The following is a 27,985-nucleotide window of genomic DNA, read 5'->3' on the forward strand; positions in this document are numbered from 1 at the left end:
TAATAAAGAAATCCGCCGATATCACACTTCCACATCTCTGGTGAAACGTGGCAGAGCTAGAGCGGTGTTTATCAGACCATGAGACGTCCCAAAAATCGGTCTTCTCACAATAATGCCTATCAACTATTAGAACCACTCTACTGAAAGTTGTGACTCTCATGAACAAGATGGTTTCCTCCATTATAAACTATTATGACCTATGAATCGATATTTGCATCTTTCTCAGAGGTTGTAAAAAGGGAACTTCAGACTTGTTTGTGTGCTCATGCGTTCATTCGGGTGTGCCCTCTCAGTACTATTCTGCTTTCTGTGTGTGTCCAACTGCAAATGACACAGTTTTGACAATCCAATCACATTCAATCAGGAAGCTGGTTAAAGAACATTGGTCCTTTATTACTTTACTTTGTTGTTATGATTAAAGCAATTTATGCTAACAATTTAATATGCAAAAAAAATATCAAGATATAAAAGAAATAAAAAAACAAGCATAAGCCTATGGCAAATTACATTACATTTAAATTTTTGTCATTTAGCAGAAGTCCAGAGCGACTTACATACTAATAAAAAGTATTAATACAATTATTTTACAGATTGCATGAATACATACTATCTTCTAAATCTAAAACAATTCAATGTTTTTTTCTTATTATTCTCTTAATTTTCTTCTTCCTCCTCTATGTCTCTCTGACACTAAGGCTCTATCTCAATTAGTCTTTCCTAGATTTCTCTCCTCCTATCTCCTCTCCTCCTATTTCCTCTCCTCCTTTCAATCTTATTAGAGGAGAAGGTCCAAGGTCACTCCTCTTGGACCATATTATCCAAAGTGTTCTGAGGAGCAGAGGAAGGAGGATCCGAGGAAGAATAAAGGAAGGTTTCATTGAAAAAGAGCCATTGGCAAGTCTATAATACCACTATTTTACCTTTATTGAGTTGATATCTCACTTTAACCACTAGGTGGAATTATCACTTAACCATTCAGCACTGTTTCCAACCATCAACATGATAACTACTAGACACTACCAGTAAACATCGAGAGAGAGAGAGAGAGAGAGAGAGAGAGAAAGAGAGAGAGAGAGAGAAGCATCTTAAGCCTATCACGGGGATAACCAATAATTACATTTGGTTGGTTTCTCACAGACCCAGTGTTGTTCAACACATGGTCCGACCTTCCAACTCTTCAATGGGTCTGTTGCTGTCTGTGAGATCTCAACACAAGCCACCTTGTCATTCAAGTTATTAGGTTCCCCTTCCATCCAATACCTATAAACCACAGAGTGAATCAGAGTTGAAAATCGTCTAAAACATCATTGAGAATCAGTCTGTTAACCTCGTCACCTCTCTACCATTCGAGAGAGAGAGAGAGAGAGAGAGAGAGAGAGAGAGAGAGAGAGAGAGAGAGAGAGAGAGAGAGAGAGAGAGAGAGAGAGAGAGAGAGAGAGAGACAGAGCTGACTGGGGATTAGATTCCCGGACTGTAAAAATGATCATTAACACAACAGAGAAACAGATAGTAAAAGTAATTCAGAACTGTCGATCACTCACGTAGTTGTAAACGGTGTGTTGTCAACCCACTGCCAGATTCCGTCTTTTTTATAAGTACCAATCCAGACATTCTTCTTAAATCCATTAATGAATATCTATAAAATCATTTTGGCAGAAAAACAATGGCCATTATTTCATCTCCACGGCAGAGACATACATAATAGGAGTAGTATAATAATAGTTGTAGTAGTATAATAGTGGTAGTATAATATAATAGTAGTAGTATAATAGTACTTCTACTTCACTACATTCCTAAAGATAATTATATACTTTTTACTCCATACATTTTCCCTGACACCCAAAAGTACTCGTTACATTTTGAATGCTTAGCAGGACAAGAAAATTGGCAGATTTACACACTTATCAAGAGGACATCCCTGGCCATCCCTACTTCCTTTGATTCACTAAACACATGCTTTGTTTGTAAATTATGTCTGAGTGTTGGAGCATGCCCATGGCTATCCGTAAATTAAAAAAACAAGAAAATTATGCTGTCTGGTTTGCTTTATATAAGGAATTTGAAATGATTTATACTTTTACTTATGATACTTAAGTATATTTAAAATCAAATACTTTTAGACTGTTACTGAAGTAATATTTTACTGGGTGACTTTCACTTTTACTTCAGTCCTTTTCTATTAAGTTATCTTTAATTTGACAATTGGGTACATTTTACACCACTGCTGGAAAGGTAAGTAGAAAGTAAAAGTACACATACCTCAAAAAACTACTTAAGTAGTACTTTCAAGTATTTTTACTTAAGTACTTTACATCACATTATAATAGTAGTAGTATAATAGTCATAGTATAATAGTAGCAGTATAATAGTAGCAGTATAAAAGTAGTAGTATAATATTAGTAGTATAATAGTAGTAGTGTAATAGTAGTAGTATAATAGCAGCAGTATAATGGTAGTATACATAATAGTCATAGTATAATATTAGTGGTATAATAGTAGCAGTAGTATAGTAGTAGTAGTAAAGTAGTTTTCAAAAAGTAATATACAGTGGGGGAAAAAACTATTTGATCCCCTGCTGATTTTGTACATTTGCCCACTTACAAAGAAATGAGCAGTCTATAATTTTAATAGTAGGTTTATTTGAACAGTGAGAGACAGAATAACAACAAAAAAATCCAGAAAAACGCATGTCAAAAATATTATAAAATGATTTGCATTTTAATGAGGGAAATAAGAATTTGACCCCTCTGCAAAACATGACTTAGTACTTGGTGGCAAAACCCGTGTTGGCAATCACAGAGGTCAGACGTTTCTTGTAGTTGGCCACCAGGTTTGCACACATCTCAGGAGGGATTTTGTCCCACTCCTCTTTGCAAATCTTCACCAAGTCATTAAGGTTTCGAGGCTGACGTTTGGCAACTCGAACCTTCAGCTCCCTCCACAGATTTTCTATGGGATTAAGGTCTGGAGACTGGCTAGGCCACTCCAGGACCTTAATGTGCTTCTTCTTGAGCCGCACCTTTGTTGCCTTGGCCGTGTGTTTTGGGTCATTGTCATGCTGGAATACCCATCCACGACCCATTTACAATGCCCTGGCTGAGGGAAGGAGGTTCTCACCCAAGATTTGACGGTACATGGCCCGTCCATCGTCCCTTTGATGCGGTGAAGTTGTCCTGTCTCCTTAGCAGAAAAACACCCCCAAAGCATAATGTTTCCCCCTCCATGTTTGATGGTGGAGATGGTGTTCTTGGGGTCATAGGCAGCATTCCTCCACCTCCAAACACGGCGAGTTGAGTTGATGTCAAAGAGCTCCATTTTGGTCTCATCTGACCACAACACTTTCACCAGTTGTCCTCTGAGTCATTCAGATGTTCATTGGCAAACTTCAGACGGGCATGTATATGTATTCTTGAGCAAGGGGACCTTGCGGGAGCTGCAGGATTTCAGTCCTTCACGGCGTAGTGTGTTACCAATTGTTTTCTTGGTGACTATGGTCCCAGCTGCCTTGAGATCATTGACAAGATCCTCCCGTGTAGTTCTGGGCTGATTCCTCACCGTTCTCATGATCATTGCAACTCCACGAGTTGAGATCTTGCATGGAGCCCCAGGCTGAGGGATATTGACAGTTCTTTGTGTTTCTTCCATTTGCGAATAATCGCACCAAATGTTGTCACCTTCTCACCAAGCTGCTTGGCGATGTTCTTGTAGCCCATTCCAGCCTTGTGTAGGTCTACAATCTTGTCCCTGACATCCTTGGAGAGCTCTTTGGTCTTGGCCATGGTGGAGAGTTTGGAATCTAATTGATTGATTGCTTCTGTGGACAGGTGTCTTTTTTTTACAGGTAACAAGCTGCGGATAGGAGCACTCCCTTTAACTTCTGTGGGCTACGTGGGACGCTAGCGTCCCACCCCCGGTACACACTATCAACAGCCAGTGAAATATCAGAGCGCCAAATTTGAAACTATTAAATGTCATAATTCAAATTTCTCAAACATACAACTATCTTACACCCTTTGAAAGATAAACATCTCCTTAATCTAACCACGTTGTCCGATTTCAAAAAGGCTTTACGGTGAAAGCATAAATGTTTGGACAGGACATTGACAAAACATTACATACAACCATTTTCAAAGCAAAGACAGGCGTCACCAAAAGCAGAAAACTAGCTAAAATTATGCACTAACAATCTTCATCAGATGACACTGATTGGTGTCAAGAAGTTAATGGTTCAAAGTAGAAACGCCCCCATCAGATTACTCCAATTTTGATAAGGATATGCATATTATTAACAGATTTGGATAGACAACACTCAGAATTTTCTAAAACTGTTTGAATGGTGTCTATAAGTATAACAAAACTCATATGGCAGGCAAAAACCTGAGAAAAATACAACCAGGAAATGAGAATTTTGTGGCTGTACTATTTTCGAGTCATTTCTAATAGATCACACAGTGACAAAGGATTCATTTCGCACTTCCTGCGGCTTCCACTAGATGTCAACGATCTTTATAAAGTTGTTTGAAGCGTCTATGATGAACAGGGACCGGATGACAAGGAAGAGAAGTTGACGTCCCTGGGATGTCGTCACTTCATTATTGCAAGCACCTGGGCGTTCATGTGAGTTCATGTGAGGCGAGACATTTTTAAAAAACGGTTTTCAAGACACAGGAGAGGTCGGGTTGAAATATTACTGATGTTTCACGTTAAAAATGGCCCTAAAGATTGATGCTAAACAACGTTTGACATGTTTGAACGAACGTAAATAGATTTTTTTTTTTACTTTTCGTCGTGACTTTCCCCCCCCCCCGCCCTACTTTTGAGTAGCCTACCGAAGCACTAACAACATGGAACAACTTGGAGTTATTTGTACATAAATTATGAACTTTGTCGAAAGAAACCACATTTGTTGTGGACCTGGGATTCCTGGAAGTGCCTTCTGATGGAGATAATCAAAGGTAAGGGATTATTGACAATAGTATTATTGATATTAGATGGTGCTAACCTGTATATCCTAGCCTATTGTTCTTAGCATAGTACCCCGTTTATTGCAAAGTGTGATTTCCCAGTAAAGTTATTTTGAAATCTGGCAATGCGGTAGCATTTACGAGATGTTAATCTATAATTCTTTGAATGACAATATTATAATTTACCAATGTTTTCGAATAGTAATTTTGTAAATTGTAACACTGATTCACCGGAACCATTTGAGGGAAAAAAAATCTGATTTTCACCGCCTCTGTAAAATGCTGTTTTTGGATATAAATATGAACTTGATGGAACAAAGAATGCATATATTGTATAACATAATGTCCTAGGAGTGTCATCTGATGGAGATTGTCAAAGGTTAGTGCATAATTTTAGCTGGTTATCTGCTTTTGGTGACGCCTGTCTTTGAATTGACAAAACATTACACACAGCTATTTTCAATGTACTCTCCTAACGTAACCTAACTTTATGCTTTCACCGTAAAGCCTCTTTGAAATCGAACAATGTGGTTGGATTTAGGAGATGTTTATCTTTCAAATGGTGAAAAATAGTTGATTGTTTGAGAAATTGAAATTATTAGATTCTTGCAGTTTTGAATTTCCCGCCATGGTCTCTTGACAATAAATCCCAATACCGGGATCAGAGCGGGAAGGGGTCCCCAACAGGTTGGCCACTCCAATACCTTGACTTTGTTGTCCTTAACCTCTTACATCTAGACGTTCCGCTAGCGGAACACCTGCTCATATATCCAATGATAGGCGTGGCGCGAATTACAAATTCCTCAAAAATACAAAAACTTCAATTTTTCAAACATATGACTATTTCACAGCATTTTAAAGACAAGACTCTCCTTTATCTAACCACACTGTCCGATTTCAAAAAGGCTTTACAGTGAAAGCAAAACATTAGATTATGTCAGCAGAGTACCAAGCCAGAAATAATCAGACACCCATTTTTCAAGCTAGCATATAATGTCACAAAAACCCAGAAGACAGCTAAATGCAGCACTAACCTTTGATGTTCTTCATCAGATGACATTATGTTATACAATACATGCATGTTTTGTTCAATCAAGTTCATATTTATATCAAAAAACAGCTTTTTACATTAGCATGTGACGTTCAGAACTAGCATACCCCCCGCAAACTTCCGGGGAATTTGCTAACAATTTACTAAATTACTCACGATAAACGTTCACAAAAAGCATAACAATTATTTTAAGAATTATAGATACAGAACTCCTCTATGCACTCGATATGTCCGATTTTAAAATAGCTTTTTGGTGAAAGCACATTTTGCAATATTCTAAGTATATAGCCCAGCCATCACGGGCTAGCTATTTAGACACCCGGCAAGTTTAGCCTTCACCAAAATCAGATTTACTATTATAAAAGTTTGATTACCTTTTGTTGTCTTCGTCAGAATGCACTCCCAGGACTGCTACTTCAATAACAAATGTTGGTTTTGTCCAAAATAATCCATTGTTATATCCGAATAGCGAATGTTCGTGCGTCCCAGACACTATCCGAAATGGTAAATCAGGGTCGTGCGCATGGCGCAATTCGTGACAAAAAAATTCTAAATATTCCAATACCGTACTTCGAAGCATGTCAACCGCTGTTTAAAATGAATTTTTTTGCAATTTATCTCGTAAAAAAGCGATAATATTCCGACCGGGAATCTCCTTTTCGGCAAACAGAGGAAAAATCACAAAGACGGGGGCGGCCAAGGCACGCGCCTAAGCCCACAGTCCCTTGATCGGCCACTTGAGAAAGGCGATAATGTGTTTCAGCCTGGGGCTGGGATGATGACATTCAGGTTTTTCCCGGGCTCTGAGCGCCCATGGAAGACGTAGGAAGTGTCACGTTAGAGCAGAGATCCTTTGTAAAAGATAGAGATGGCAAAGAAGTTCAAGAAATGGTCAGACAGGCCACTTCCTGTAAAGGAATCTCTCAGGTTTTGACCTGCCATTTGAGTTCTGTTAAACTCACAGACACCATTCAAACAGTTTTAGAAACTTTGGAGTGTTTTCTATCCAAAGCCAATAATTATATGCATATTCTAGTTACTGGGCAGGAGTAGTAACCAGATTAAATCGGGTACGTTTTTTATCCAGCCGTGAAAATACTGCCCCCTAGCCATAACAGGTTAAGCCATTTTTCCACAACTTTGGAAGTATGCTTGGGGTCACTGTCCATTTGGAAGTCCCAAACATAACAATGGTCACTATGGCCAAACAGTTCTATTATTGTTTCATCTGACCAGAGGACATTTCTCCAAAAAGTATGATCTTTGTCCCCATGTGCAGTTGCAAACCGTAGTCTGGCTTTTTTATGGCGGTTTTGGAGCAGTGGCTTCTTCCTTCTTCCAAGACACCACCTGCAGTGCTCGCTGCAGAGAGCGTTATCTGCCTGCAATCTCCCCGCAGGAGTGTGAGTCCAAGGTGCCATGGGTGTGCTGTGACTTCTGACAGCACTGGTTCCACTGCAGGTTTTATTGTGCTTTCTGTAACACTATAGGGATGCAGGTCAATATTTAATTGTTTGTTTTGTTTGTTTTCATATGCAATTATTTATTAGGAAAAAAATGACGTCTAAATTATGTCTTATATATAATATATATATTTATTCAAACCATCTTGTGTATTTCTTCTGCAACACAAACTCCAACAGTGTATTCATTGTGTATGTCAATGCACATTACTGAAATGAAAGTTTTATTTTACGTAAATGATTCATACTCATTTATATTTTAGTATTAATCTTTTATCTACTTTCTCAAAACAAAAGATTAATCTGTAAAACAAATGATGAGACATTTGGTTACAACACTGAAGATGATGTTGGTGAAGAACCCTTTTGAAGAGTCCACAGGAGGGTGCACTGGGCTATGCAATGAAAAGTCGATGGGTAATTCATTTTCTTTTAAACCTGAAGGCTAGCCAACTAGTCAACTATCTAGTAAACACTTCGGAGACCAAGTTGGTGTCTCTTTTCTGAACAAAATGTAATGTATATGTCTTGTAATTGAACAAAATAGTAAGGTGGCCAATAACTGGGGACCGTATGCCGTATTGTTTTGCTAAACCGTTTATCGAAAAGCTGATAGTAGTAGTATCTCCACTGAAATGTCAAACAAGCTAATTGCTAACCCGTGAGCTAACATTTTTACGACACCAATAATCACAAAATATTGATGGCTTGATCACAGGATAACACAGTTGAAGGTAAAATATTTCTTAAACAATGTTGAATATGCCGATAATACGGGGTTCCACGCTAGTAATATAGTAATAGTAATATGATAATAGTAGTATAATAGTAGTAGCATACTAGTAGTATAGTTGTAGTAGTAGTAGTAGTAGTAGTAGCAGTAGTATTATAGTAATAGTAGTAGTAGTAGTAGTATTATAGTAATACTAGTATAGTAGCACTATAGTAGTAGGAGTAGTAATAATATAGTAGTAGTATAATAGTTGTAGTAGTAGTATAATACTAGTATAATAGTAGGAGTAGTATAGTAGTGGTAGTAGAAGTAGCGTAGTAATAGTAGTATAGCATTAGTAGTAAAGTAATAGTAGTAGTAGTATAGTAGTAGTAGTATAACAGTAGTATTATAAGTCATAGTAAATTAGTAGTAGTATAATAGTAGTAGTTTAATAGTAGTTGTATAATATATTACTTATTTGCTTCAAGAGGGCCATCATTGTTCCTGTTCCCAAGAAAGCTAAGGTAACTGAGCTGAATGACTACCACCCCGTAGCACTCACTTCCGTCATCATGAAGTGCTTTGAGAGACTAGTCAAGGACCATATCACCTCCACCCTACCTGACACCCTAGACCCACTCCAATTTGCTTACCGCCCCAATAGGTCCACAGACGGCGCAATCGCAATCACACTGCCCTAACCCATCTGGACAAGAAGAATACCTATGTAAGAATGCTGTTCATCGACTACAGCTCAGCATTTAACCTGTTGGGTCTAGGGGGCAGCATTTGCACGTCTGGATAAAAAAAATGTACCCGATTTAATCTGGTTACTAATCCTACCCAGTAACTAGAATATGCATATACTTATTATATATGGATAGAAAACACTCTAAAGTTTCCAAAACTGTTTGAATGGTGTCTGTGAGTATAACAGAACTCATTTGGCAGGCAAAACCCTGAGACATTTTCTGACAGGAAGTGGATACCTGATGTGTTGTATTGATTTTAAACCTATCCCATTGAAAAACACAGGGGTTTAGGAATATTTTGGCACTTCCTATTGCTTCCACTAGATGTCACCAGCCTTTACAAAGTGTTTTGAGTCTTCTGGAGGGAGATCTGACCGAACAAGAGCCATGGAACGGTGATGTCCCATTAGACACCTGGCGCGCTACTTCATGTTGGGTACCCTCGTTCCAATACGTTATAAAAGGCTATGCATTCGTCCACCTTGAATATTATTCATGTTCTGGTTAAAAAAGGCCCTAATGATTTATGCTATACAACGTTTGACATGTTTGAACGAACGGAAATATATTTTTTCCCCTCGTTCATGACGAGAGTCCGGCTGGCTTACATCATGTGCTAACGAGACGGAGATTTTTGGACATAAATGATGAGCTTTTTTGAACAAAACTACATTCGTTATGGACCTGTGATACCTGGAAGTGACATCTGATGAAGAGAATCAAAGGTAATGGATTATTTACATAGTATTTTCGATTTTAGATCTCCCCAACATGACGTCTAGTCTGTATCGCAACGCGTATTTTTCTGGGCACAGTGCTCAGATTATTGCAAAGTGTGATTTCCCAGTAAGGTTATTTTTAAATCTGGCAAGTTGATTGCGTTCAAAAGATGTAAATCTATAATTCTTTAAATGACAATATAATATTTTACCAATGTTTTCTAATTTTAATTATTTAATTTGTGACGCTGACTTGACTGCCGGTTATTGGAGGGAAACGATTTCCTCAACATCAATGCCATAGTAAAACGCTGTTTTTGTATATAAATATGAACTTGATAGAACTAAAAATGCATGCATTGTCTAACATAATGTCCTAGGAGTGTCATCTGATGGAGATTGTAAAAGGTTAGTGTATCATTTTAGCTGGTTTTATGGTTTTGGTGACCCTGTCTTTGACTTGACAAAACATTACACACAACTCTTGTAAATGTACTGTCCTAACATACTCTAAATTTATGCTTTCGCCGTAAAACCTTTTTGAAATCGTAAAACGTGGTTAGATTAAGGAGATGTTTATCTTTCAAATGGTGTAACATAGTTGTATTTTTGAAAAATTTGAATTTTGACATTTATTTGGATTCAAATTTGCCGCTCTTGAAATGCACCTGCTGTTGATGGAGTGCACCACAGGTGGCACGCTAGCGTCCCACCTAGCCCCAAGAGGTTAACACCATAGTACCCTCCAAACTCGTCATTAAGATCGAGACCCTGGGTCTCGACCCTGCCCTGTGCAACTGGGTCCTGGTCTTCCTGACGGGCCACCCCCAGGTGGTGAGGGTAGGTAACAACATCTCCACCCCTCTCATCCTCAACACTGGGGCCCCACAAGGGTGCGTTCTCAGCCCTCTCCTGTGCTCCCTGTTGACCCATGACTGCGTGGCCATGCACGCCTCCAACTCAATCATCAAGTTTGCAGACGACAATACAGTGGTAGGCTTGATCACCAACAACGACGAGACGGCCTACAGGGAGGAGGTGAGGGCCCTCGGAGTGTGGTGTCAGGAAAATAACCTCACATTCAATGTCAACAAAACAAAGGAGATGATCGTGGACTTCAGGAAACAGCAGAAGGAGCAGCCCCCTATCCACATCGACGTGACAGTAGTGGAGAGGGTGGAAAGTTAAGTTCCTTGGCGTACACATCACGGACAAACTGAAATGGTCTAACCACACAGACAGCAACCACACAGACAGCAAACTACCTGCCCTCCAGGACACCGACACCACCCGATGTCACAGGAAGGCCAAAAAGATCATCAAGGACAACAACCACCCGAGCCAATGCCTGTTCACCCCACTATCATCCAGAAGGCGAGGTCAGTACAGGTGCATCAAAGCGGGGACCGAGAGACTGAAAAACAGCTTCTATCTCAAGGCCATCAGACTGTTAAACATCCATCACTAACATTGAGTGGCTGCTGCCAACATACTAACTCAACTCTAGCCACTTTAATAATGGAAAAACTGATGTAATAAATGTATCACTAGCCACTTTAAACAATGCCACTTTATATAATGTTTACATACCCTTTATTACTCATCTCATATGTATATACTGTACTCTATACCATCTACTGCATCTTGCTTATGCTGTTCGGCCATCACTCATTTATATATTTTTATGTACATATTCTTATTCATTCCTTTACACTTGTGGATAAGGTAGTTGTTGTGAAATCGTTAGGTTAGATATTACTGCATGGTCGGAACTAGAAGCACAAGCATTTCGCTACACTCACATTAACATCTGCTCTCCATGTGTATGTGACAAATACAATTGTATTTGATTTTATAGTATAGGTATATAAACTCAGCAAAAAAAGAAACGTCCCTCTTTCAGGACCCTGTCTTTCAAAGATAATTCGTGAAAATCCAAATAACTTCACAGATCCTCATTGTGAGGGGTTTAAACACGGTTTCCCATGCTTGTTCAATGAACCATAAAAAATGTATGAACATGCACCTGTGGAACAGTCGTTAAGACAATAACAGCTTACAGACGGTAGGCAATTAAGGTCACAGTTATGAAAACTTAGGACACTAAAGAGGCATTTCTACTGACTCTGAAAAACACCAAAAGAAAGATGCCCAGGGTCCCTGCTCATCTGTGTGACGGTGCCTGATGCATGCTACAAGGAAGCATTGGGGCCTGCAGATGTGTCCAGGGCAATACATTGCAATGTCCGTACTGTGAGACACCTAAGACAGCGCTACAGGGAGACAGGACGGACAGGTCATCGTCCTCGCAGTGGCAGACCACATGTAACAACACCTGCACAGGATCGGTACAGCCAAACATCACACCTGTGGGACAGGTACAGTACAACTGCCCAAATTACACCAGGAACGCACAATCCCTCCATCAGTGCTCAGACTGTCCGCAATAGGCTGGACTGAGGGCTTGTAGGCCTGTTGTAAGGTAGGTCCTAACCAGACATCACCGGCAACAACGTAGCCTATGGGAACAAACCCACCGTCACTGGACCACACGAGACTGGCAAAAAGTGCTCTTCAGTGACGAGTCGCAGTTTTGTCTCACCAGGGGTAATGTCACGGTTGTCGTCTGGAATGGAGGACCAAAACGCAGCAGGAATGTGGATGCTCATCTTGTATATTTATTTAAATAACAAGCATACCAAAAAAAAAAAAAAAGAAACGAACTCACGAACAACGAAACAGTCTTGTCAGGCACACTCAGCAAAACAAGAAACAATCTCCCACAAACTATAAACCAAACAACTACCCATATATGGCGCCACACCAAACTGGAAGTCTTCCGACTAGCTTGGAAAGACAGTACCGTGCAGTATCGAAGAGCCCTTACTGCTGCTCGATCATCCTATTTTTCCAACTTAATTGAGGAAAATAAGAACAATCCGAAATTTCTTTTTGATACTGTCGCAAAGCTAACTAAAAAGCAGCCTTCGCAAATGGAGGATGGCTTTCACTTCAGCAGTAATACATTTATGAACTTCTTTGAGGAAAAGATCATGATCATTAGAAAGCAAATTACAGACTCCTCGTTAAATCTGGGTATTCCTCCAAAGCTCCATGGTCCTGAGTCTGCACAACTCTGCCAGGACCTAGGATCAAGGGAGATACTAAAGTGTTTTAGTACTATATCTCTTGACGCAATGATGAAAATAATCATGGCCTCCAAACCCTCAAGCTGCATACTGGACCCTATTCCAACTAAACTACTGAAAGAGCTGCTTCCTGTGCTTGGCCCTCCTATGTTGAACATAATAAATGGCTCTCTATCCACCGGATGTGTACCAAGCTCACTAAAAGTGGCAGTAATAAAGCCTCTCTTGAAAAAGCCGAATCTTGATCCAGAAATTATAAAAAACTATCGGCCTATATCGAATCTTCCATTCCTCTCAAAAATTTTAGAAAAAGCTGTTGCACAGCAACTCACTGCCTTCCTGAAGACAAACAATGTATACGAAACGCTTCAGTCTGGTTTTAGACCCCATCATAGCACTGAGACTGCACTTGTGAAGGTGGTAAATGACCTTTTAATGACGTCAGACCGAGGCTCTGCATCTGTCCTTGTGCTCCTAGATCTTAATGCCGCTTTTGATACCATCGATCACCACATTCTTTTGGAGAGATTGGAAACCCAAATTGGTCTACATGGACAAGTTCTGGCCTGGTTTAGATCTTATCTGTCGGAAAGATATCAGTTTGTCTCTGTGAATGGTTTGTCCTCTGACAAATCAATTGTAAATTTCGGTGTTCCTCAAGGTTCCGTTTTAGGACCACTATTGTTTTCGCTATATATTTTACCTCTTGGGGATGTCATTCGAAAACATAATGTTAAATTTCACTGCTATGCGGACGACACACAGCTGTACATTTCAATGAAACATGGTGAAGCCCCAAAATTGCCCTCGCTAGAAGCCTGTGTTTCAGACATAAAGAAGTGGATGGCTGCAAACTTTCTACTTTTAAACTCGGACAAAACAGAGATGCTTGTTCTAGGTCCCAAGAAACAAAGAGATCTTCTGTTGAATCTGACAATTAATCTGGATGGTTGTACAGTCGTCTCAAATAAAACTGTGAAGGACCTCGGCGTTACTCTGGACCCTGATCTCTCTTTTGAAGAACATATCAAGACTGTTTCAAGGACAGCTTTTTTCCATCTACGTAACATTGCAAAAATCAGAAATTTTCTGTCCAAAAATGACGCAGAAAAATTTATCCATGCTTTTGTTACTTCTAGGCTGGACTACTGCAATGCTCTACTCTCCGGCTACCCGGATAAAGCACTAAATAAACTTCAGTTAGTGCTAAATACGGCTGCTAGAATCCTGACTAGAACCAAAAGATTTGATCATATTACTCCAGTGCTAGCCTCCCTACACTGGCTTCCTGTTAAGGCAAGGGCTGATTTCAAGGTTTTACTGCTAACCTACAAAGCATTACATGGGCTTGCTCCTACCTATCTTTTCCGATTTGGTCCTGCCGTACATACCTACACGTACGCTACGGTCACAAGACGCAGGCCTCCTAATTGTCCCTAGAATTTCTAAGCAAACGGCTGGAGGTAGGGCTTTCTCCTATAGAGCTCCATTCTTATGGAATGGTCTGCCTACCAATGTGAGAGACGCAGACTCAGTCTCAACCTTTAAGTCTTTACTGAAGACTTATCTCTTCAGTAGGTCCTATGATTAAGTATAGTCTGGCCCAGGAGTGTGAAGGTGAACGGAAAGGCTGGAGCAACGAACCGCCCTTGCTGTCTCTGCCTTGCCGGTTCCCCTCTTTCCACTGGGATTCTCTGCCTCTAACCCTTTTACAGGGGCTGAGTCACTGGCCTACAGGTGTTCTTCCATGCCGTCCATGGGAGGGGTGCGTCACTTGAGTGGGTTGAGTCACTGACGTGGTCTTCCTGTCTGGGTTGGCGCCCCCCCTTGGGTTGTGCCATGGCGGAGATCGTTGTGGGCTATACTCGGCCTTGTCTTAGGACGGTAAGTTGGTGGCTGGAGACATCCCTCTAGTGGTGTGGGGGCTGTGCTTTGGCAAAGTGGGTGGGGTTATATCCTGCCTGTTTGGCCCTGTCCGGGGGTATCATCGGATGGGGCCACAGTGTCTCCTGATCCCTCCTGTCTCAGCCTCCAGTATTTATGCTGCAGTAGTTTATGTGTCGGGGGGCTAGGGTCAGTCTGTTACATCTGGAGTATTTCGGTGTCCTGTGTGTATTTAAATATGCTCTCTCTAATTCTCTCTTTCTCTCTTTCTGTCTTTCTCTCGGAGGACCTGAGCCCTAGGACCATGCCTCAGGACTACCTGGTATGATGACTCCTTGCTGTCCCCAGTCCACCTGGCCGTGCTGCTGCTCCAGTTTCAACTGTTCTGCCTGCGGCTATGGAACCCTGACCTGTTCACCGGACGTGCTTGTTGCACCCTCGACAACTACTATGATTATTATTATTTGACCATGCTGGTCATTTATGAACATTTTAACATTTTAACATTTTGACCATGTTCTGTTATAATATCCACCCTGCACAGCCAGAAGAGGACTGGCCACCCCTCATAGCCTGGTTCCTCTCTAGGTTTCTTCCTAGGTTTTTGGCCTTTCTAGGGAGTTTTTCCTAGGGAGTTTTTCCTAGCCACCGTGCTTCTTTCACATGCTTTGCTTGCTGTTTGGGGTTTTAGGCTGGGTTTCTGTACAGCACTTTGAGAATATCAGCTGATGTACGAAGGGCTATATAAATAAATTTGATTTGATTTGATTTGAAAATTTGATTTGATATAGGACTCTCAATCAGAGGCAACGAGAGAGCACCTGCCTCCAATTGAGAGTCCAACCCTCCATTAACCTAAACATAGAAATGCATAATCATAGAACAGTGCCCAAAAACCCCGGAATACATAAATGAAATACCCTTCTACAAAAACAAAAACATCACCCCGAACCACATGAAACAAATACCCTCTGCCACGTCCTGACCAAACTACAATAACAAATAACCCTTATCCTGTTAGGGCTAGGGGGCAGTATTGACACGGCTGGATAAAAAACATACCCGATTTAATCTGGTTACCACACCTACCCAGTAACTAGAATATGCATATAATTGCATAATTATATATAATATGCATAATTATTGGCTTTGGATAGAAAACACCCTAAAGTTTCTAAAACTGTTTGAATGGTGTCTGTGAGTATAACAGAACTCAAATGGCAGGTCAAAACCTGAGAGATTCCTTTACAGGAAGTGGCCTGTCTGACCATTTCTTGAACTTCTTTTCCATCTCTATCTTTTACTAAGGATCTCTGCTCTAACGTGACACTTCCTACGTCGTCCATCGGCGCTCAGAGCCCGGGAAAAAACAGAATGTCGTCATCCCAGCCCCAGGCTGAAACACATTATCGCCTTTCTCAAGTGGCCGATCAAGGGACTCTGGGCTTAGGCGCGTGACCCGACCGCCCCCGCCTTTGTGATTTTTTCCTCTGTTTGCCGAAAAGGAGATTCCCTGTCGGAATATTATCGCTTTTCACGAGAAAAATGGCGTAAAAATTGATTTTAAACAGCGGTTGACATGCTTCGAAGTACGGTAATGGAATATTTAGAATTTTTTTGTCACGAATTGCGCCATGCGCACGACCCTTCTTTACCATTTCGGATAGTGTCTGGAATGCACGAACAAAACGCCGCTATTCGGATATAACGATGGATTATTTTGGACCAAACCAACATTTGTTATTGAAGTAGCAGTCCTGGGAGTGCATTCTGACGAAGACAACAAAAGGTAATCAAACTTTTATAATAGTAAATATGATTATGGTGAGTGCTAAACTTGCCGGGTGTCTAAATAGCTAGCCCGTGATGCCTGGGCTATGTACTTAGAATATTGCAAAATGTGCTTTCACCAAAAAGCTATTTTAAAATCGGACATATCGAGTGCATAGAGGAGGTCTGTATCTATAATTCTTAAAATAATTGTTATGCTTTTTGTGAACGTTTATCGTGAGTAATTTAGTAAAATGTTAGCGAATTCCCCGGAAGTTTGCGGGGGGTATGCTAGTTCTGAACGTCACATGCTAATGTAAAAAGCTGGTTTTTGATATAAATATGAACTTGATTGAACAAAACATGCATGTATTGTATAACATAATGTCCTAGGGTTGTCATCTGATGAAGATCATCAAAGGTGAGTGCTGCATTTAGCTGTCTTCTGGGTTTTGGTGACATTATATGCTAGCTTGAAAAATGGGTGTCTGATTATTTCTGGCTTGGTACTCTGCTGACATAATCTAATGTTTTGCTTTCGTTGTAAAGCCTTTTTGAAATCGGACAGTGTGGTTAGATTAACGAGAGTCTTGTCTTTAAATAGCTGTAAAATAGTCTTATGTTTGAGAAATTGAAGTAATAGGATTTTTAAGGTTTTGAAAATCGCGCCACAGGCTTCAAGTGGCTGTTACGTAGGTGGGACGAATTCGTCCCGCCTAGCCCATAGAGGTTATACTGGTCAGGACGTGACAGTACCCCCCCCTAAAGGTGCAGACCCTGGATGCACCTCATAAATAAACAAAAACCAAAACCACAAAAAAAAAAGAAATCCCCCTAAACTAAAGGGAGGGAAGGGAGGGTGGCTGCCGTCACCGACGGCACTTGTGCTACACCCCCACTCCCCAACCCACCTATACAGGTGGTGGTTCAGGTTCCGGCCTACTGTCCTCCAGAATGCAGACAGACCTAATCCGTTTCGGGCCGTAGGCAGACTCCCCTCGTTCCGGATCGTAGGCAGACCTCTTCCATTCCACACTGTCGGCATACTCATTTGAAACACAGTTACTTAATTTTAGTTCTAGATCATTAAAAGCTCTTGGGGCTAGGGGGCAGTATTGAGAATTTTGAAAAAAATATGTGCCCATTTTTAACTGCCTCCTACACCAACTCAGAAGCTAGAATATGCATATTATTGTTCAGGTTTGGATAGAAAACACTCTGAATTTTCTAAAACTGTTTGAATGGTGTCTGTAAGTATAACAGAACTCATATGGCAGTCAAAACCCTGAGACAAATTCTGACAGGAAGTGGATACCTGATGTGTTGAATTACCTTTAAGCCTATGCCATTGAAACACACAGGGGCTTATTAATTGTTGAGCACTTCCTATGGCTTCCACTAGATGTCACCAGTCTTTAGAAAGTCTTTTGAGTCTTATACTGTGAGAACTGAACGAACAAGAGCCTTGGAACGGTGGTGGCCGATTAGAATCTGGCGCGCGAGTTCATGTTGGGTACTCTCGTTCCAAAACGTTTTAAAAGAGAATGCAAACGTCCGCCTTGAATATTATTCATGTTCTGGTTAAAAAGGCACTAATGATTTATGCTATACAACGTTTGACATGTTTGAACGAACGTAAATATTTTTTTCCCCCTCGTTCGTGACGAGAAGTCCGGCTGGCATAGATCATGTGCTAACAACACGGAGATTTTTGGACATAAATGATGAGCTTTTTTGAACAAAACTACATTCGTTATGGACCTGTGATACCTGGAAGTGACATCTGATGAAGAGAATCAAAGGTAATGGATTATTTACATAGTATTTTCGATTTTAGATCTCTCCAACATGGCGGTTAGTCTGTATCGCAAAGCGTATTTTTCTGGGCGCAGTGCTCAGATTATTGCAAAGTGTGATTTCCCAGTAAGGTTATTTTTAAATCTGGCAATCCGGTTGCGTTCAAGAGATGTAAATCTATAATTCTTTGAATGACAATATAATATTTTACCAATGTTTTCGAATAGTAATTATTTAATTTGTTGTGCTGCTTGACTGGCGGTTATTGGAGGGAAACGATTTCCTCAACATCAACGCCATAGTAAAACGCTGTTTTTGGATATAAATATGAACTTGATAGAACAAAAAATGCATGCATTGTCTAACATAATGTCCTAGGAGTGTCATCTGATGGAGATTGTCAAAGGTTAGTGAATCATTTTAGCTGGTTTTCTGCTTTTGGTGACGCCTGTCTTTGAATTCACAAAACATTACACACAGCTATTGTCATGTACTCTCCTAACATAATCTAACTTTATGCTTTCGCCGTAAAGCCTTTTTGAAATCGGACAACGTGGTTAGATTAAGGAGATGTTTATCTTTCAAAGGGTGTAAGATAGCTGTATGTTTGAGAAATTTGAATTATGACATTTAATTGTTTTCAAATTTGGCACTCTTGATATTTCACCTGTTGTTGATTGGGTGTACCAGGGGTGGGACACTTGCGTCCCACATAGCCCATAGAGGTTAATAGACTTACTCAGTTCCGGGTTGCTGCTAGACTCCTTTGGTTCCGGGTCATATGCAGACTCCCTCGGTTCCGGGTCATAGGCAGACCCCCTCGGTTCCGGGTCACAGGCAGACCCCCTCGGTTCCGGGTCACAGGCAGACCCCCTCGGTTCCGGGTCACAAGCAGACCCCCTTGGTTCCGGGTAGACGGGCCACTCTGGCAGCTCCGGGCAGACGGGCCACTCTGGCAGCTCCGGGCAGACGGTCCCCTCTGGCAGCTCCGGGCAGACGGTCCCCTCTGGCAGCTCCGGGCAGACGGGCCCCTCTGGCAGCTCCGGGCAGACGGGCCCCTCTGGCAGCTCCGGGCAGACGGGCCCCTCTGGCAGCTCCGGGCAGACGGGCCCCTCCGACAGATCCGGCGCGGCGGGCCGCTCCGGCAGATCCGGCGCGACGGGCCGCTCCGGCTGATCCGGGCAGACGCGGCGCTCCGGCTGATCCGGGCAGATGGGCCGCTCCGGCATCTCCGGGCAGGTGGCGGCTCCGGAGGCTCCTGACTGGCGGGCGGCTCCGGCGACTCCTGACTGGCGGGCAGCTCCGGCGACTCCTGACTGGCGGGCAGCTCTGGCGACTCTTGACTGGCGGGCAGCTCTGGCGACTCCTGACTGGCGGGCAGCTCTGGCGACTCTTGACTGGCGGGCAGCTCTGGCGACTCTTGACTGGCGGGCAGCTCTGGCGACTCTTGACTGGCGGGCAGCTCTGGCGACTCCTGACTGCACACTGTTGACGGACTCTCGAGTCTGGGCTGACGCACTGGAAGCCTGATGCGTGGTGCTGGTACTGGAGGTATCAGCCTGGGGACACGCACCTCAGGGCTAGTGCGGGGAGTGGGAACAGGCCGAGTCGGACTAGGTTGATGCACTGGAAGCCTGGTGCGTGGTGCTGGTACTGGACGTGCCAGACTGGGGACACGCACCTCAGGGCTAGTGCGGGGAGCAGGAACAGGCCGAGTCCGACTGGGTTGACCCACTAGAAGCCTGGTGCGTGGTGCTGGTACTGGACGTGCCAGACAGGGGACACGCACCTCAGGGCTAGTGCGGGGAGCGGGAACAGGACGAGTCAGACTGATCTGACGCACTGGAAGCCTGGTGCGTGGTGCTGGTACTGGACGTGCCAGACTGGGGTTTCGCACTTCCGGGTCCACACGAGAGACAGGAACTGGAAACACCGGCCATGGAGGCGCACAGGCGGTCTTGATCTCACCTCCTGCACAACCCGTCCTGGCTGGATGGAGCTAGTAGCCCTGTACGAGCGGGGTGCTAGTACAGGGCGAACTGGGCTGTGCAGGGGCCTGATGGTTGCCGTGCGTAGAGCGGGAGTAGGATAGCCTGGTCCTAGGAGGCGTACCGGCAACAAGACGCGCAGCGCAGGCATCCTCCTACCAGGCTGGATGCCCACTCTAGCACGGCATCGGTGAGGGGCTGGAATAACTCACACTGGACTGTGCGTGCGTATGGGCGAGATTGTGCGCACTTCAGCAAAACACGGCGCCCTCCACTCCATACGTTCCTCCATATAAACACGGGTAGCTGGCGTATGGCTCACCCTTGGCCCAGCCAAACTACCCGTGTGCCCCCCCCCCAAAAAAAAAAATATTGGGGGTGCCTCTTGTGCTTCAACGCCAGTCGTGTTCCTCGGTAGCATTCCCGGTACTTACCAGCCTTTCGCCATTCCTCCCTCTCTCTTTCCACCTGTCCCCATGGAAGGCGATCCTTTCCCGCCTGGATCTCCTCCCAAGTGTAGGAGCCTTTTCCCCCCAAGATCTCCTCCCAGGTCCATTTCTCACCATAGTCCAACTCAAATTCCCTTTGCTCCTCAAAGTCCAGCTGTTGCTCCTTCCTACGCTGCTTGGTCCATTTGTGGTGGGAGATTCTGTCACGGTTGTCGTCTGGAATGGAGGACCAAAACGCAGCAGGAATGTGGATGCTCATCTTGTATATTTATTTAAATAACAAGAATACCAACAACAAAAAAACAACAAAACAAAACGAACTCACGAACAACGAAACAGTCTTGCCAGGCACACTCAGCAAAACAAGAAACAACCTCCCACAAACACTAAACCAAACAACTACCCATATATAGGACTCTCAATCAGAGGCAACGAGAGAGCACCTGCCTCCAATTGAGAGTCCAACCCCCCCATTAACCTAAACATAGAAATACAACTAACTAGACTGAACATAGAAATACATAAAACATAGAACTGTGCCCAAAAACCCCGGAATACATAAATCAAATACCCTTCTACAAAAACATCACTCCGAACCACATAAAACAAATACCCTCTGCCACGTCCTGACCAAACTACAATAACAAATAACCCTTATACTGGTCAGGACGTGACAGGTGATGGTCGGATTTGCGCTTATCGTCGAAGAAATGAGCATTACACCGAGGCCTGTACTCTGGTGCGGGATCAATTTGGAGGTGGAGGGTCCGTCACGGTCTGGGGCGATGTGTCACAGCATCATCGGATTGAGCTTGATTTTCATTGCAGGCAATCTCAACGCTGTGCGTTACAGGGAAGACATCCTCCTCCCTCATGTGGTACCCTTCCTGCAGGCTCATCCTGACATGACCCTCCAACATGAAAGTGCCACCAGCCATACTGCTCATTCTGTGCCTGATTTCCTGCAATACAGGAATGTCAGTGTTCTGCCATGGCCAGCAAAGAGCCCGGATCTCAATCCCATTGAGCACGTCTGTGACCTGTTGGATTGGAGGGTGAGGGCTAGGGCCATTCCCCCCAGAAATGTCCGGGAACTTGCAGGTGCCTTGGTGGAAGAGTGGGGTAACATCTCACAGCAAGAACTGGCAAATCTGGTGCAGTCCACGAGAAGGAGATGAACTGCAGAACTTAAAACCACTCTGGTGTATGTGGGACGCTAGCGAGTGAAATGTGGGACGCCAGCCAGCCAGTGGGACACCAGCCAGTGAAAATACAGGGCGCCAAATTCAAAACAACAAAAATCTCATAATTAAAATTCCTCAAACATATAAGTATTATACACCATTTTAAAGATAAACTTATTTTTAATCCAGCCACAGTGTCTGATTTCAAAAAGGCTTTACGGCGAAAGAATACCATATGATTATGTTAAGTCAGCACCTAGTCACAAAAAAACTGCCATTTTCCTGCCAAAGAGAGGAGTCATAAAAAGCAGAAATAGAGATAAAATGAATCACTAACCTTTGATGATCTTCATCAGATGGCACTCATAGGACTTCACGTTACACAATACATGTATGTCTTGTTCGATAAAGTTCATATTTACATCCAAAAATCTCAGTTTACATTGGTGCGTTATGTGTTGCCTCTAAAAAACATCCGGTGATTTTGCAGAGAGCCACATCAATTTACAGAAACACTCATCATAACCTTTGATGAAAGATACAAGTGTTATGCATAGGATTATAGATACAATTCTCCTTAATGCAACCTCTATGTCAGATTTTAAAAAAGATATACGGTGAAAGCACACCATGCGATAATCTGAGTACAGCGCTCAGCCACCAAAACAAGCCATACAGATACCCGCCATGTTGTGGAGTCAACAAAAGTCAGAAATAGCATTATAAATATTCACTTACCTTTGATGATCTTCATCGGAATGCACTCCCAGGAATCCCAGTTCCACAATAAATGTTTGTTTTGTTTCGATAAAGTCCATATTTATGTCCAAATACCTCCTTTTTGTTCGCGCGTCCAATTCACTATTCCAAATGCAAAAGGCGCATGAACTAAGTCCAGACGAAAAGTCAAAAAAGTTGCATTTCAGTTTGTAGAAACATGTCAAACGATGTATAGAATCAAGGATGTTTTTATCATAAATCTTCAATAATATTCCAACCGGACAATTCCTTTATCTTTAGAAATGAAAAGGAACTCAGCTCTCTCTCACGGCTGCGCGCGTGACTGAGCTCATGGCATTTTGCCAGCCACCTGGTTCAAACAGCTCTTATTCTCTCCTCATTTACAGTAGAAGCATGAAACAACATTCTAAAGACTGTTGGCATCTAGTGGAAGCCGTAGGAAGCGCAATATGACCACAGAGACACTGTATATTGGATAGGCAATCACTTGAAAAACTACAAACCTCAGATTTCCCACTTCCTGGTTGAATTTGTCTCAGGTTTTTGCCTGCCATATGAGTTATGTTATACTCACAGACATCATTCAAACAGTTTTAGAAACTTCAGAGTGTTTTCTATCCAAATCTACTAATAATATGCATATCCTAGCTTCTGTGCCTGAGTAGCATGCAGTTTACTCTGGACACGCTTTTCATCCGGACGTGAAAATACTGCCCCCTACCCCAAATAAGTTAATGCAGCTGGTGGCCACACCAGATACTGACTGTTACTTTTGATTTTGACCCCCCCCCCTTTGTTCAGGGACACATTATTCCATTTCTGTTATTCACATGTCTGTGGAACTTGTTCAGTTTATGTCTCAGTTGTTGAATTTTGTTATGTTCATACAAATATTTACACATGTTAAGTTTGCTGAAAATAAATGCAGTTGACAGTGAGAGGACGTTTCCTTTCTTGCTGAGTTTATATAATCTCATTCAAACTTTCCTTTCTCACAGGAAATGTATTTTATAAATTGACGGTGATATGAACATTGGCGATGCAGTTGGTTATACATGTTGAATACTAATCAGAGAAGTAGATGATAATAAAGAAACAGTTGTATTGTAGTATTAATAATGTATTATCTATTACCTGTTCTTCTCTGCTGTTTAAAACAACCAACTCTCCTTCCATTCTTCTGCACTCCTTCTGACCGGCCTCAGCTGTGTTCATCGTGGAAGATAGATAATAGCAGCTGGTTCCAAACTTCCACCATCCATCCAGACAGGGTTTCTCTGAGATAAACACAACAGAACAGCAGGCATTCAAAAGTCTACAAAGATACTACATATCTTCTATGTACTAAATTAAATGAATGAACTCCACTCACCATAGAACCTAACCCTGGTCTGTAGCTGGTTTCTCTCTTCAGTCAGGTTGTTGTAACTGGTCTGTAGCTGGTATTTCCCTTTGATCAGGTTGTTGTAACTGGTCTGTAGCTGGTCTCTCTCTGTTGAGTCGTCATGACAAATGACTCCATCTGTAAAAAGGAAGAGTTAATCAAAAATTTGATTAAGGATGATTAAGTAGGCTACATAAGTCTCAGTGACAACATACTAAACTTACAGTAGAGAGCCAGGCCTATGATCCCAGCCAATAGGAGAACACACAGCAGCCCCAGATACACTGCAGCAATTCCAGAGGGTCTCTTCCACCACTGAAAATGCACCAAATCACAAATTATTAAAATAAGTAAAGTCATCTTTGATAATGTGTTTTACTGTTTCATCCAGGATTGGGACAAATAAAGCTATAGTAATACAGGGTAATCTCACCTGTTTAATGTGTGTAATTTGTGGGTGTGTGTGTGTGTATGTGTGTGTATGTGTGTGTGTGTGTGTGTGTGTATAAATGTGTATGTGTGTGTGTGTGTGTGTGTGTGTGTGTGTGTGTGTGTGTGTGTGTGTGTGTGTGTGTGTGTGTGTGTGTGTGTGTGTGTGTGTGTGTGTGTGTGTGTGTGTGCAATCTTACCTGAAGCAACAACTCCATCTCTTGGGCTGGGCTTGAAGGCTCTTACTTTGGCATATAATTGGTCATCAATGTCTTTGTTCTTTATTGCATCAGGCTCATCGTCTTGAAATTCATTTGGGATTTAATGGACTCCCTCTGACATCTTAACACACTTGTGCTCAAATACAGTAACTTCAAATTCAAACCTCAGCTCTAAATGATGTATGTAGCTGTGTCTTCTCCCTGCACTGTCCTGCATCTGTGTTATTTACTGTAGTGATACTATTTTTTAAACTTTCAACCACAGTGAAGGGGAAACTGGTCACCACGTGACTTGCACCAGCCTTAGTTTCTAATCTGAACATGTTTGTTTCCCACAGTGTTCATCAGTTTTAAACATGATTCAACTGAAGTGATAGCATTCTACATGATATGACTCAATATCGTGCTATATGATGTATGTGTGAATTCACAGGGTCCCAATTTTGGATAAATTCACATATACCCTACATTTATCCTGACAAAGTTAACAGCACCCCCAGCCTTCAAATGGAGAGGCAATTGTCTTGCACTCTTTGACCGGCGGTGCAAGGGGAAGTTGCCACAAGACACTGATCTTAGGTCTGTTTTGAATTTCCACCACGAATGCCTAAAGTTAGGCTTTGGGGAGGGAAACCTTATTATAGCTCTGTACCATATAGTGTCTTTGTTCTATCTATGCTGACTGTGAAGAGATACTCAGAATGAAAAGCAGAAGTTCTGATAATATCTCCATAGTTTCAATTTGACAGATTTAAGAATAAAAACTCTTCACATGTATTATGATAAAAGGTTCATATTTCCACGCTGTCTTTCAGTACAACATAACATATACATACCGGTTACGTCTAATGACAAAACTCTCATTGCACTGATTCCACTGTTCCACATGACAGCTACCTACATTAACTATTATACAACTCTAAAGCTCTACTCTGTTCCACAATCAGGAGAGAAAGCATCACACAGATCCTTAGATACAGGGACAGAGTCAAAGGTGGCCCTCTAGTGGACATAGTACTAACTACAGGTACAGCTGTAGTGTTGGTGACAGAGACCTGGGTGGATGTAGTACTAACTACTGTACAACTGTAGTGTTGGTGACAGAGACCTGGGTGGACGTAGTACTAACTACAGGTACAGCTGTAGTGTTGGTGACAGAGACCTGGGTGGATGTAGTACTAACTACAGGTACAGCTGTAGTGTTGGTGACAGAGACCTGGGTGGATGTAGTACTAACTACTGTACAACTGTAGTGTTGGTGACAGAGACCTGGGTGGACATAGCACTAACTACAGGTACAGCTGTAGTGTTGGTGACAGAAACCTGGGTGGATGTAGTACTAACTACAGGTACAGCTGTAGTGTTCGTGACAGAGTCCTGGGTGGACGTAGTACTAACTACAGGTACAGCTGTAGTGTTGGTGACAGAGACCTGGGTGGATGTAGTACTAACTACAGGTAGAGGGAGGAGAGGTAGAGAGAGGAGGGGTAGAGAGAAGAGAGGTAGAGAGAGGTTGATGACAGAATAAAGGATGAAAGTAAAGCAAAGTAAAAGTAATAAAAGGATGGGAGTAAGAGTAAGGCAAGGACAGTTGAAGTCGGAAGTTTACATACACCTTAAAGAAATACATTTAAACTCAGTTTTTCCCAATTCCTGACATTTAATCCTAGTAAAAATTCCCTGTCTTAGGTCAGTTAAGATCACCACTTTATTTTAAGAATGTGAAATGTCAGAATAATAGTAGAGAGAATTATTTATGTCAGCTATAATTTCTTCCATCACATTCCCAGTGGGTCAGAAGTTTACACACACTCAATTTGTATTTGGTAGCATTGCCTTCAAATTGTTTAACTTTGGTCAAACGTTTTGGGTAGCCTTCCACAAGCTTCCCACAATAAGTTGGGTGAATTTTGGCCCATTCCTCCTGACAGAGCTGGTGTAACTGAGTCACGTTTGTAGGCCTTCGTGCTTGCACACGCTTTTTCAGTTCTGCCCACAAATTTTCTTTAGGATTGAGGTCAGGGCTTTGTGATGGCCACTCCAATACCTTGACTTTGTTGTCCTTAAGCCATTTTGCCACAAATTTGAAAGTATGCTTGGGTTATTGTCCATTTGGAAGACCCATTTGTGACCAAGCTTTAACTTCCTGACTGTCTTGAGATGTTGCTTCAATATATCCACATAATTTTCCTTCCTCATGAAGCCATCTATTTCGTGAAGTGGACCAGACCCTCCTGCAGCAAAGCACCCCCACAACATGATGCTGCCACCCACGTGCTTCACGGTTGCGATGGTGTTCTTCGGCTTGCAATCCTCCCCCTTTTCCCTCACAAATATAACGATGGTCATTATGGCCAAACATTTACATTTTTGTTTCATCAGACCAGAGAACATTTCTCCAAAAAGTACGATCTTTGTCCCAATGTGCAGTTGCAAACCGTAGTCTGGCTTTTTTATTGCGGTTTTAGAGCAGTGGCTTCTTCCTTGCTGAGCGGCCTTTCAGGTTATGTCAATATAGGACTCGTTTTACTGTGGATATTGTCACGGTTGTCGTCGGGAATGGAGTACCAAAACGCAGCAGGAATGTGGATGCTCATCTTGATATTTATTTGAAATCAAAGTGAACACCAAAATAACAAAACAACGAACTCACGAACAACAAAACAGTCTTGTAAGGCTCACACAGGCAAAACAAGAAACAATCTCCCACAAACACCAAACCAAACAATTACCCATATATAGGACTCTCATAGGCAAAGAGAAACACCTGCCTCCAATTGAGAGTCCGGCACCAAACCTAAACATAGAAAACCTAAACTAGACAACATGCAGAAATACAACCTAGAACATACACCCAAAACCCAGGAACACATACATCAAACACCCCTCTCTAACACACACAAAACCCCCACCATACAAAACAAACATCCCTCTGCCACGTCCTGACCAAAATACTAAACAACTACTCCCTCTGCTGGTCAGGACGTGACAGTACCCCCCCCCCCCCCTAAAGGTGCAGCCCCCGGATGCACCTCATAACTAAACAAAAAACCCAAAACAACAAAAAAAATCCCCCTAAACTAAAGGGAGGGAAGGAAGGGTGGCTGCCGTCACCGACGGCACTTGTGCTACACCCCCCCTCCCCAACCCACCTATACAGGTGGTGGTTCAGGCTCCGGCCTACTGTCCTCCAGAATGCAGACAGACTTGATCAGTTTCGGGCCGTAGGCAGACGCCCCTCGTTCCGGATCGTAGGCAGACCTCTTCCGTTCCACACTGTAGGCAGACTCATTTGAAACACAGTTACTTATATTTAGTTCTGGAT

General features: G+C 42.4%; 1 protein-coding gene across 1 annotated transcript; it reads right to left on the reverse strand.

Annotated features, from left to right (window-relative positions):
- Positions 1-282: 282 nt before the first annotated feature.
- LOC123742411 (CD209 antigen-like protein C) lies at positions 283-24,867 on the reverse strand. The gene is made up of 6 exons (XM_045716408.1): positions 24,640-24,867; positions 24,235-24,325; positions 23,999-24,148; positions 23,761-23,903; positions 1,542-1,636; positions 283-1,260 (listed from the first exon to the last, which is right to left on the reverse strand). Exons 1-6 carry the CDS (start codon positions 24,655-24,657, stop codon positions 1,095-1,097), a joined length of 663 nt encoding a protein of 220 aa, XP_045572364.1. The 5' UTR covers positions 24,658-24,867; the 3' UTR covers positions 283-1,094.
- Between the last annotated feature and the right edge of the window lie 3,118 nt (positions 24,868-27,985).

This window comes from Salmo salar, chromosome ssa04 (assembly GCF_905237065.1).
Source record: "Salmo salar chromosome ssa04, Ssal_v3.1, whole genome shotgun sequence".
Lineage (NCBI taxonomy): Eukaryota > Metazoa > Chordata > Actinopteri > Salmoniformes > Salmonidae > Salmo > Salmo salar.

What these genes read in the sequence shown, in the direction of transcription:
- LOC123742411 (XM_045716408.1), bottom strand. An exon ending in CATAGGCCTGGCTCTCTACT is followed by an intron (nt 24,149 to 24,234) that starts GTAAGTTTAGTA and finishes TCCTTTTTACAG; the next exon opens with ATGGAGTCATTTGTCATGAC. An exon ending in GACCAGGGTTAGGTTCTATG is followed by an intron (nt 23,904 to 23,998) that starts GTGAGTGGAGTT and finishes TGTTTATCTCAG; the next exon opens with AGAAACCCTGTCTGGATGGA.